The sequence below is a fragment of the Halichoeres trimaculatus genome, unplaced genomic scaffold (genome assembly GCF_033239565.1).
Source record: "Halichoeres trimaculatus isolate MK-OKI-2021-1 unplaced genomic scaffold, fHalTri1.1 fHalTri1_scaffold_17, whole genome shotgun sequence".
NCBI lineage: Eukaryota > Metazoa > Chordata > Actinopteri > Labriformes > Labridae > Halichoeres > Halichoeres trimaculatus.
This window is the reverse complement of record NW_027437195.1, coordinates 14,190,692-14,203,146: the sequence shown is the minus strand read 5'-3', so window position 1 is coordinate 14,203,146 and position 12,455 is coordinate 14,190,692. Positions and strand designations below refer to the sequence as shown.

At 39.9% G+C, this 12,455-nt stretch overlaps 1 protein-coding gene across 1 annotated transcript in view; it reads left to right on the top strand.

Moving 5' to 3' along the window:
* LOC141806930 (inositol-tetrakisphosphate 1-kinase-like) overlaps positions 1–12,455 on the top strand; it is a 34,775-nt gene that overhangs the window by 7,639 nt on the left and 14,681 nt on the right. Inside the window, exon 4 of the mRNA XM_074692648.1 lies at positions 7,976–8,101. Coding sequence (XP_074548749.1) covers positions 7,976–8,101 — 126 coding nt within the window. The remainder of the gene's footprint in view (positions 1–7,975; positions 8,102–12,455) is intronic.

Here is a 12,455-nt window from a genome sequence, read left to right as displayed (position 1 = left end):
CATACTGTTTATTTTCAAGTCCAACATAATGCTCACTGCTCAGTCAATGCTGATACTGAACTGTTGGCTGCTGCCTTAAACACATGAAAAAAATAAAAACTCAGTATGAAAAATATAAGCATAAATTATATCAAATAATGTTCACATAAAAATAATATTAACATAAATTATAAACAAACAACATAATATGAGCTTTAATAAATAGAAACTTGGACTCTGTAACAGTTAAACTATCACAGATGCTGTGATTCATTGCTACGTTTCGTCGCAGCACAGCGCACAGCCAGTCAGTGCAGTAAACAAGCTCGCCCCAGTACGTGCTGTGATGGTGCTGTGCGGCACTGACAACTGCCTAAAACTGTCTAAAATTGGTTGGGAAAATGTGTCGGATTAATTTAAATCCTAAAGGCTATTAATATTGTCAAAAACTATAACTAAGGGAATTTTGTCTATAATTTTAGTTAGTTTCAGTTAGTTTTGTGAACACAAGATACAGTTTTAGTTTACTTATAGTTCTTATTTTATTTTCTAGTTTTTATTAGTTTGAGTTAACTGCAATGTATTTTAAATTTTAGTTTTCGTTTTTAGTTTCGTTTTAGTGAACTATTATAACCTTGGATAGCACTAAATAACATCATTATGGTACTTTGACAGACAGTTCTGTAAAGGTAGCAAGAAGTCACCGTGTTCCCACCAGTGCTGTTTATACTGTGGCAGTTTTGCTGGTGTTAAGATTTACTTGGTATTTGATAAATCTGACAAAAAAACAAGATTATCTTCATCAAACAGGATAAGATGGATAACTAAGGATAAGAAGGCTCCTCTATTCAGTCACAGCAGCAAAGCACAGGTGTGGCTTCTCTCCTGCATCTTACACAACCTATATATGATAATCCGGTTTTGTACTGAAGTGTGTGGGTTGTTCAGGGTTCAGGAGTTCAGGGTGGAGACAATGAGTAAAGAAATATTCATCAGTTTGACTTAAAGGAACTCACAGTGACTCCTTTACATCCTTAATGTTATTAGCTATTTTCAATAAATCTGCTTTAAATATCTCTTGACTCATTGTGAAAGGTTTTTTTTTTTACCATCCCCCAGAATCTGTCCAAAAATGTCTTTTCAAACAAGCTACCTGCCGAGTCCTTTTAGTCCCCCACATTTCTCAAAGGTTATCCTGATGCTAAACTCACAGATAAAAGCTAAATGGCAGCTGCCTCATTAGCCTCCTCTGCACCAAGTAATCAGCATTGAGGACTTGAGGGAGGCTGAGGAGACGACCATTAGCCTAATGAGCTCCCAGTTTAAGCCTCCATATTGTTATTTATTTTTGTTTTTGAGTGGAGAATCATCTTCATGTTGAGTCCTGTACTTTATGTGAGGCGTGGCCGACACCCACACTGTGTCCCAGACGCACGTTTCTTTTACACTAGGCTGTCAAGTGCTACATGGCGAACAATATAAATCATTCATCACTTGTCTGTCTGCACTCTGCACGCAGTCTCTCTCTCCAGGCGAGTCTGACAACAAAGCCAGAGCTCAGCGAGGTTAGATCCAGCTGAGGGGAACTAGAAAGAGACATTTAAAGGGTGAGGCCCTGCCAGACAGGGAGATGAACAACAACCTAAACAGGAAACAAATAAACAGAAGTTGATCAAGTTTGAGCTCAGTTTACTTTTAAACAGTTGTATTGCAAGTTTAAGTACAAGTTTGAGCCCAGTTCCTGCTGTTTGCTCACAGTCCCTGTTTTTAGACGTCCCTTGGGGAAAGCTGGGGCCCACTGTGATGCTACATCAAAGCTGGAAATATATTGGCCCTGACCATCCACTCCCTTCAGGTTCCTGTGTGTTTTCTGTGCTGTCCATCACCGTCACGGCCCTCTGCTAGGACTCAGTCCCAGAGGGACTCACAAAGACGTCAGCCGACATTTCTGCTTTTAGCATTTATCAGGACTTGAGTGACTTCACTGCTGGTTTTTTGGATCAGCTCTAAAGCAGGGTTATTCTGTGGACGCACAGGGAGACTCATCCTCTGTGATGTGTCTTCACTGACGGGTGTTGACCCCCGTGATGATGAGTCCGGTTTTTGTGGAGGGGACAGGCTGTGGATGGCCCCTCTGTGTTGTGTAAGCAAGAGATTAACGATAAATTCCCTTTCACACGGCTCTGTCAAACTGACACCGCTTGCTAAACCGGACACAAGAGCAACCGCTTGGGTTTCCACAGACCTTCAGTGCCTCACGCCACTGCTGCTAACCACAGCTTGACTCATAAACCACAGGCTTACAGGTGACGATGCGTTTTATGAATGTTGACTTACAACATTGTGTAATTGAGGTCATGGCAGCATGTTTGTGTTTTATGTGACATATGCTCCTACTTCTGTTTGGTTCACATGATTCCTGATGAACCAGCTGGGCCACTGAATCATCAAAACCAATCCAGTTTGTTTTTAGAGCTTAGACCTCTTTTTGCAAGATTATGTAATCACGCCGGCTGGATTTGTAGAATATTTACTCATATTGCAGCAACTCGATTTCTGAAAGAAGCCATTTAGTAACCCTGAGTATCTGATTGTGTCAGTGTATCAAATCTGTTTATTCGTCCTTCTGCAGTACATTCTGCTGCTAATTCAGAGGTCATTTGTGGGAAACGTTTTTCTATGTATGCTTAAACAATTATTCGTCTAAAATGTTGGATATTTGAATTCAAGATGAGAACTATTTGTTAAAAATATTTGATTAGAATTTTCTTAGCACAGTGAAATATTTAGACCTGTTAGATGTTAGGGAGGGACTATGAACTCTCAAGACTACCCCGAGCGAGACACTAATGTTCTTATGTCAGTGTTCACCAATTAAGAATGCTAATGGAAATTAACATCTTTTTGTGAAGTTTTGACCAATCAGAATCAATAATTAACAAACTGAGAATAAATTAGAGAGTTGGGTGGTAAAATGATCTCACATGGTGTTAAAGGGGACATATCATGCTCATCCGTGATTTAATACTTACATATAATATAATAAATTTGAAAACAAGACCTTACACCCCCTGAATTTTCAAAAAATGAGATATTGTATTTTTTCTGATATCCTAGAACGAGTTTTGATGCCTCTGAAAATAGGTCATTGACATTTGGCTTCGTGATGACCTTCGTGACGACACGAGGATCCTTTCTTTTTATTGGAGTAATCTGATAAAGCAGCTCCTCCTCTGTGATGTCAGTTAGTCACACAACCGCCACCGAGGGATACACCCACCAAGAGCCAAGTATAAACGTATAAACTATACATGTTACAGTACCGGTTTGACTCACCATACTGAAGCGTCCTGAGATGATCTGTGTCGAGGTGGATTTTCTTCCTCCTGAGCTGCAGAAACGTCCGGGTCTGATTCAGGGTCTAATACAAAAGGACGTATCCTACACTCTGCCATTTTATTAGTTCTATCAATGCCTTACGGTGAAGTTTTGGCAAACAGCAAACTCGCTCAGTCTGCTCCATTCTATGTGGCGATTTTGTAAATACTGCCATGCTGCAAAAACCGCCCCCTGGCTCTACCCCCTCCGCCCCTCTGATAGAACTGACCAATCAGAGCACAAAGGGCTGTGACGTTGCGAGGTTACTGGAGGTCATTCTCCAAACGGAGCGTTTCAACAAGATCTTCAGAATGGCCTAAAATGAGGATATTGAGAACTCTATTGTGGGGCAATGAAGGAACTAAATGACTTGTACTGAGGGCAGAAATGCTTTGCAGGCATCCTAGTCTGGCATAGTGAAAAGGAGAAACAAGCATGATATGCCCCCTTTAAGTTTGATAGAAGAATTTATCATTGTTGCCACACTTTACCTCATCAAGCTGCAGTAATTAGCTTACAGTAAGTAAAGGGATTAATAAAATGTATTCTAATACACCTTGGTGGTCTGAAACGTCCTCACTTTTAACAAACCAGAGCCACAGAATAATCTCAGCCTCATCACTCTGGATACATATTTGCAGCTGGTGTTGGCGTGTTTCTTTTCAGCTGAAGGGCGTGTTTCTACAGGCAGGAGGAACAGTGCAGAGAGGAACGAGATCCAGCAGCGTTAAGGAGGGCAGAGGCAGAAATGCCATGTTGATGTAACATAATGAGCTTTGTAGGGGATACAGCTGGTCTCCAACACTACAGGGTGTGTTAGCATTTCTTTGCATGTTGGCACACTCACAGTCTGTATGTTGTGAAGCGTGGAACACATATTTTACACCAAAACATGAGATTAATGAACATACTACTGTTACAGCAGGGTTTAACCTTGGACTAGTTGTTCTCCCTGGTGTGTAACGAACATAAATCATCTGATATTTAACAGATTTACTACTTTATGCAATCGACTTTTCATGGCAAGCTCAAGGGTAAGCTAATTAGTGATCCATCCATCACACCTCACACAATCATTAACCAGGAAGTGTTACCTCTGACTACGACCAGCCCTGAACTAACAGAAACCCTGAACAGTTTTACAGTCACTGTATTGATCCACACCTGTGTGACTAAGGTGTATTCTCCTCCTCTCTCTGGACAACACACTGGGGTCCTGCCCTGCTCTGGCATATTTGCACAGGTGTTGCTGAGTTGTCTTTTGTCCGTAATGATCCGGTGATTTCCATTTGCTGATTAGCTAAGAGCTACAGTATGACTGCGTTATGCAATGGCGTCGCTGCGGCAAACACAATCAGCCCTTTTTGAAACAGTCTCCTCAGTTCAGTGTTTTTTCTGTTTGTTTTGGTTTCACTTAATCTTTCCATTAAAGTCTCATGAATTCATCTGACTCACCAAAGAGTCACAATGTACTGCTCAATGATCTGTCAAAGCATACAACACTACTGCTCTTCAATGACTGTAGAAAGAAAAAAAAACACACAGCCTGAGGTCAAGGGAAGGATGTCTGCTGATTAGTTTATCTCAAAATATACTTTGACTCCTCTGGCCTTTTTCAGTAATTATTATGCTTGGCTTTATACTGAAGGCTGCTTTATCTTTCCCTCGTACTGTCTGTTCCCCTTTCACGCAACCTTGCCTACTAACTCCATGAGGTCCTTGGTTATATCGCGACAAGAAAAGTAAACACACAAGTGTAAATTAGCTTTGTAAAATCCTAAGCACTGTTAGACGAAGTAAAGGTCATTTTCGTCATTAGAAAAGGAAGTGTTATCATATAATTAGAAATACGGCTGCACAACAAACTGGAATCTCAATGTTGCTGCAGTATTAACATTCACAAAACAGACAAAGCAAAAATGAAAATATAACCGTAACAGATGAAAGTGTCAAGGGAAAAAAGCTTCTTGAAGAGAGACGTGCTGCAAACACAAGGATTGTCAAAAAACGGAGAACAGCAGGTTGATGCTAAGTCAGAGCTACTAGGCGTTTGTTCATTTTATTTGTACTCCTTATATTTTAATTTACAGGTTTCATAGTTTGTTTAAATAAAATAAAGACTTAAATAAGAGTTTGTATCAGTTTAAGCTCCTGTTAGGATTATTTTTTGGTTGGTTGTAAAATTGAATGGAAAATGTGATAATGCCCTTTCGAGAGAGACACGTAAAACTCACAACAGGTTTGATAATGTCAATGAGATGTGATCATTTTAATTTATTTTAACCACTGACAAAGGTAGCTGTTAAGAAGACAACTAGGATACATGATGTACTTCTTTTTCACAGTGTGCTTTATATTTTTTTAAATTATTTTTATTACTTATTTATTTTATTTCAATTTTTATAAATAGAAATCAATACAAAGAAAAAATAAAAGATCCCAAAACTGAATGAAAAGGAGCAGAAAAAGAAAAACTCTTATTGTATCTGCCGCTTCTTTCACAGGATACAAATCAAACAATCACATAACAATAATATAAGAAGCTTTACTCTTGAGTAAAACAGAACAAAGATTTTTTTTTTTGAGAAAACATTTTACCAACCAAAACCAGTTAGGATGTCTAGCCCTGCTGCTTACACACATACAAAAAAAGTTCAGCAAGGACATTAATTTATGCCACACATTTTGTCCACATAGAGGGGGTCTAAATTAATATAAAACAAAGTTTCTCACAGTAGCTTTAGAGTATAATAGAATAGAAAATACTTTATCCCCGAGGGGTAATTCAGGGGTCACAGCAGCAATCAAGAAAACAAAAGTAAGAAAGTGTATAGAAAGTGCAAAAAGGTCCATAAGAAAATAGATGATGACAGCCCGTCCACCACTCTCCAGCCCAGCCAGCCTCCACCTCCACAGGGTACAGGACTGAGCTTCTTCAGCATTCTGTTCAGTCTCTGTCTCCTGGATCCTGTCTGCTCACAGCAGGCGAAGCTCCTCTAATGTGGCGCCGGCGTCCGATGTCAGCTCCGTCAGCCACGTCCCTGATCAGCACGATGCCACTCTGCCCTCCGGCAGCCCCTCTGCCGCTGGGCTAGCTCGACTAACTCGTCCATCCCACCGGAGATAGATCCCACGTACCCAACAACAAACCAGCACGTCGTCCCCACCTCCTCCTCCTCACCTTCAGGGAAATCATCAGGCCTTGCACCAGTTAGCATTGACATGCTACAGGCTGCTAACAGCTGATTTCACATGTAAACAATGCAGCCATGGTTACATGTAGGATCTTCAGACAAACACAGGAGAAAAAGTAGTAAAAATATCACTGAAGCCACAAAAAGTTTAGTGTCCACGACCAACAATGAACTATTCAAAGTAATGATCCACTCCAAATACAAAGATGACGAAAAAGAGACGAAAAAATGTTCAAGAAACGAACCAAGAAGAGAGAGCTGCTGCAACAGGCAGCTACTTGGGCAGCGTCTAGCAACGAATAATAACCTAAATATTAACCTAAAATATTTCAAAATATGTCAAAACTGAGCCTGAATAGCAAACTCTGAAAGGAACATTTGTTTTAAATTTATACAAGTTATTTCAACACTAAATTTTATTTTTGGTTTCTAGTTCTAGTACGAGTATTGGTTCCTTTTTTCAACCTACAGACGCTCTGGGCAGTGCCAAGGACCAGAACAGCTGACTACCTTTGTGCCTTCTGTGACTGTTTCCATCAAAGCCCAACATCCAAATCTGACTGAAGCAATTTTCTCTGGTGGAGCACCTGATAGACCAGATGGAAAGTTTTGCTGCTTAAAACAGAACAATATCACAACACAAAATAAACACTTTTTTTAACTCAAAATATTAAAGACAGTTTGTGTTCAGGCCTTTGATGACCGTGGACCTTCCCTCTCATGATCAGGTGTCTAAGCAGAGCGGATTGATTGGGTCAGATGCTTATAGTGGGAACAAAAAAACAAAAAAATCCTTAAGTGTTTATCTTGTGATCAGTCGGAAGAAATTAGAGTTCTGGTCAAACCTTTCATTAATAAGACTCTTTTTTCATCTCTTGCAATGGTGCAGTGTTTGTTTGTGTGTGTGTGTGTGTGTATGCAAATCCTGACCCATTAAGTTTCATCAAACTTCTAGACTCTCTTTGTATTTACTTGTGAACTACTTGGCCAGAGCACTCAGTGTTTCGGCTGCAGCAAACTAATAGTAAATTTTTTTTTCCCTGAGGAGCTGTCAGATACGTTGAAGACTGGAAGTCTGGCCAGAAGGGGAGAGATTGTAACTGGTGGTAACATCAGAAATAAATCCTGATGTTGTAATTCAAACGGAATAACCTCTGACTGCACCAAAGTTACCACGATAAATAAGACAGTTTAGAGCCAGTGAAGTTTGCGCTGCAGATTGATTTAGCTTTGCAGATTTATGAGATGAAGCAGTGCCAGAAAATAATTTGAAGCTAAGAGACACTCTTGACTGCTGGAAAAACTTAGTTTTTTTAAAAAATGTTTTGCTAAGGTCAATTATTTTTAGGTATGATAAATGTAAAGTCAATTATTGGATGTCCCGAACTGCAACATAACCTTTGACTTTTGTCTTTTCTCCTCAGCTGGACCTCAGCCAACCTCTCGAGGAGCAGGGACCCCTGGACGTCATCATCCACAAATTGACTGACCTTATCCTGGAGGCGGACCAGAATGACTCCCAGGCTGTGCTGCTGGTGCAAAGAGTACAGGTACGTTCCTGTGTCTGCCCTGGAGTATTGTCACAAAAAAGTCACTCATAGATCTGGAAATGTGGAGTGTTGAAAGGGAATTATTCAACTTTTTCAAACACAAAAACATCCAGTACTTAAGTAAACTGAAGACTTTAAAAATTCTGTCTTTGTTTAAAGGTAAAGTTCTCATTTTAACAAATATGATATAGTAGCTTAAGAGTCTCAAACTCAAGGATCAGAAAGGATAAGCTGCTGTATCAGAGCAATTGGTGACCCTGCCACTGAAAAATCATCTGGAGTTATTTTCTTCCTCCTTTTTTGATAAAAATCTGATAGAGACGGCAGGTTCTTTCCAAGTGTGACACAGTGAACACACTTCAAAAGACCCCTCCCCCTCTCTGAATGACTCAGACGAGCTGTGATCATGATCAGCGTCACACATTTCTGTCATAGTGTTCCTGGCTGCTCAGTTAGGAAGCCAAAACAGGATGTCGAAGCTAAATGACGGCTAATTTTCACTGGTAAATACAACAAAGATGTCTCATTACACCATTATAACCTCATGGCAACTACATGTTTCCTTGCCAGCCGTTTCTAGGTTTTCTGTTGGGTGTATTGGAGGTGACCTTTGACCCCCACCCTCAACAGGCACATTTGGATGAAGCATCGCTGACGCAATTAACCAAGTAGTCATTTGAGTTGTTTATCAAGCGATAAGACCTGTGTGCTGTTTCTAGAGTCTGAAGTTTGTGCTTATCTCTGTTTTAACCATTAACTGTTGCTCAAAAACACTCTTCAAAGACGTCACCATGGTTGTGATAACAATTCAAATTTTATTTTTGCTAACTTACCTCATTTGATGACAAACATTTGTAACATTGATCAAATCATCTAGAATTGTTTTGAAGTTTGTCAGGATTTTGGCCACAATGAGTTTAAGAATGCGCTCCATATACAGAGGCTGTAGTCTTGATTGCTGCAGTTGCTGGTTCAACTCCTGGCCACAGCCTTTTACATGTATTCCTTCACTCTCTACTCCCCACATTTCCATTTTCTCTGTCCTATCTAACTAATGCAAAAGAACAAAAAGAACAGCTTCTCAAGATTCATGGGAATCATAATAAAGGTTACCACTATGTCTGCTGTGTGCATGTCCTCCCTTGGGCTGTATTTGGTGCAGAAGAACATTAGATTCAGCTGAAAATCATAACTCTTTCCTCAAGGAAGGTTTGAACAAGACAGAGTCAGTAAATCATCAGCTCAACTTTGTGACTTGCCCATGTTTGTACTCCTCAAGCTCCGGCTATTTACCTGAACACCACTGTCGTCCATGATTACATTTTTGTCATGATTTAAGCAATGGGTTATTTCTATTATAACACAGCTGGGGCCATAAATACTGCTTTGTTTTGGTGGAGGGAAAAGGCCTTCCTCTCTAAATACCTCTTTAATTCAAACAAAATGTCAGGCTGGGATGCAATGTTGTGATTCAGTAACTGGAGGTGTGAGCTGTGACACAGCAGACCCTAGACAAATATCAGCAGAGTATCAGGGGCTGCATAAATGAAGAAAATGGTCTTTTGTAAAACGTGGATCAGCAGGCCTACTGTAAATGCTAAGTTAGCCTAGCTTTTCATCTGTGTCAAATCTAGAAAGGAGGAACCTAGCTGAGCAGAGCCACTGAAGCTACTAAAACCAGCTGTGCCCAGAGTTGTGGTAGTATATAGAATAGAAAAGAATAGAATTGAAAATACTTTATTTATCCCCGAGGGGAAATTCAGAAGGAGTCACAGCAGCAATCAAGGAAACAAAAGTATGAAAGTGTGTAGAAAGTGCAAAACTGTCCATAAAAAGATAGATGATAACAGCACAGCTAGCTCGTCCATTTCATTGGAGATAGATCTTAAGTTCCCGATAACGATGGATGGAAGAACAGGTCCTTGTCGTCACTTCTTAGCTTACACCTGAGAACCAGCACATCATCCTCACCTCCTTCTCCTCACCTTGTGGGAAACATCAGGCCTTGCACCCGTTAGCATTGACTTGCTACAGGCTGCTAACAGCTGATTTCACATGTAAACAATGCAGCCATAGTTACATGTAGGATCTCCAGACAAACACAGGAGTAAAAACAGTAACGATATCACTGAAGACAAAACCAGTTTGGTCTCCATGACCAACAATGAACCATACCAAGTAATGATCCACTCCAAATGCAAAGATGACGAAAAAGAGACGAAAAAATCACAAGAAACAGAAAAAGAAGAGAGAGCTGCTGTAACAGGCAGCCATAATGGGGCTGCGCCTTGCAACCTGTAATGCAAAACTATAAGTCATAAGTCATCCATTATAATTAATACTTGTATCATAATCAAAACAGAGCAGTTATAAAAAAAAATCCCAGACATGCTCTAAAGCCAATTTCATAAGATTGACCCTCTGCGACAGCCCTTTAATGAACACTGAGCAGTTTTCCTCTGATGGAAACTGTAAAAGCTGAAAATATGAAGACTAACACCCACCACTTTAAACACCTACACCTTCATACTCCTTCCCTCCTTAACATGGATAGACGGTGCTGATCCCCACCTTATCTCCTGCTCTTGTCTGTGTTTGAATCTCTTTTCCCTTTAGATTTACACATCAGATGGTGACAGTGACAACAAAAGACTATCTCTTAGAAATCCTGATAGACTTGTTTGGATTCCTAATTCTCCCGCAGCATGCTTGACTTTACATAACAGCTCAACAGGCTTTGATCAGGGTTGCCAGTTAGATCCCAGAAAATCCTTCAGAGTGGTGCTCCCTGTCAAGGCAAAGGTATTTGTTTACATTCAGCATGCGTCAGTAAGCGTGCGTGTAATAATAGAGGGTAGGAAAATGGGGGCATTTCTCTCCAGCTGCATGTTTGTGCTTGATGTCAGACTCTGCTGCACACATTTAATATCATGCAATCACGTCTAGCAGTGGAGCTGTGGTGTTTTGAAAGGCGAGGCCAAGGAGGTTTGTGTGATGCAAAGACCCGCCAGCTCCACCGGACAGCGTTTGAGGGTCAGTAAAATTGCTCCAAAGGGACAGTTGGCCCAGAAATTCTCGGAGCAGAGTGTGGGAGTGTGGCGAGCTGTGGAGTGGGGACGGAGCAGGAGGAGAGACGTCTAGAGGAGGGTGATGAGAGGAGAGGGGTGCAGTTATGTAAAACAGCAAACCTCACGCTGACCTAACAGCCGGCCTTGCAGAAATGTAGTGATGTAACTTATACAGACCTGCTGGCATACATCTCATGCTCTCTGTAGCACACACACAAACACACACACATACACACACTGTGGCATGTTGACCCTTCAACTCAGTGTTTGCCTACCTCTAAAATATGTTTGTTTAACATCTGTAATCTGCATGGATTTATTTGTGTCATGGCACTGTTCAACATGGAGTGCAACCCTCCCTTATTTCACACTTACTCTCACATTTCAGGTTATTTTAACTTCCCTTTTTCACACCTGTATTGACTGGTTCATTGTGTAGCCCAAAGCTCTTAGAAATATCTATATTACATTACATTTTACCCATTCTAAAGTCCAAAACCAAACGCTGCTCTGTCAAACTTTTGGATGCAGCAGTGTCTATGACAGATAACTTGTACCAAAAAAATAATAGTCACAACATTTTCATCATTTCTGTCCTTTCTGTACATTTACCATGGCCTCTTGTTTCATTTACCATCTTAATGGTTTAGTCCAAGGAAAGAAGATCTTAAAATCATTTTCAAAAAGCTTCAGAGGAAATATTTAAAACTAGAAAAGAAAACAAAAACGATAAGTAAACTAAAACTGTATCTTGTGTTCACAAAACTAACTGAAACTAACTAAAATGATAGACAAAATCAAACCATCATAGCGACGTATAGGGGCGAGCTTGTTTACTGCACTGACTGGCTGTGCGCTGTGCTGCAACGAAACGTAGTGGAGCAATGAATCAGAGCATCTGTGATAGTTTAATTGTTACAGAGTCCAAGTTTTTATTTATGAAGCTCATATTATGTTGTTTTATATAATTTATGTTAATATTATTTTTATATAATTTATGTCAACATTATTTTATATAATTTATGCTTATATTTTTTATACTATGTTTATGTTATTTTCTTGTGTTTAAGGCAGCAGCCAACATTTCGGTATCAGCTTTAACTGAGCAGTGAGCACTATGTTGGACTTGAAAATAAACTGTATTACAAAATATTTACTCTGACCTTTTTGAATCCTGCACCTGGTTAATAAGGTATGAAAAAACTAAAACTAAACTAAAACCAAGCCTTGTCAAAAATCAAAACTAAATAAAAACTAGAATGCCCACTCTAAAACTAATTAAAACT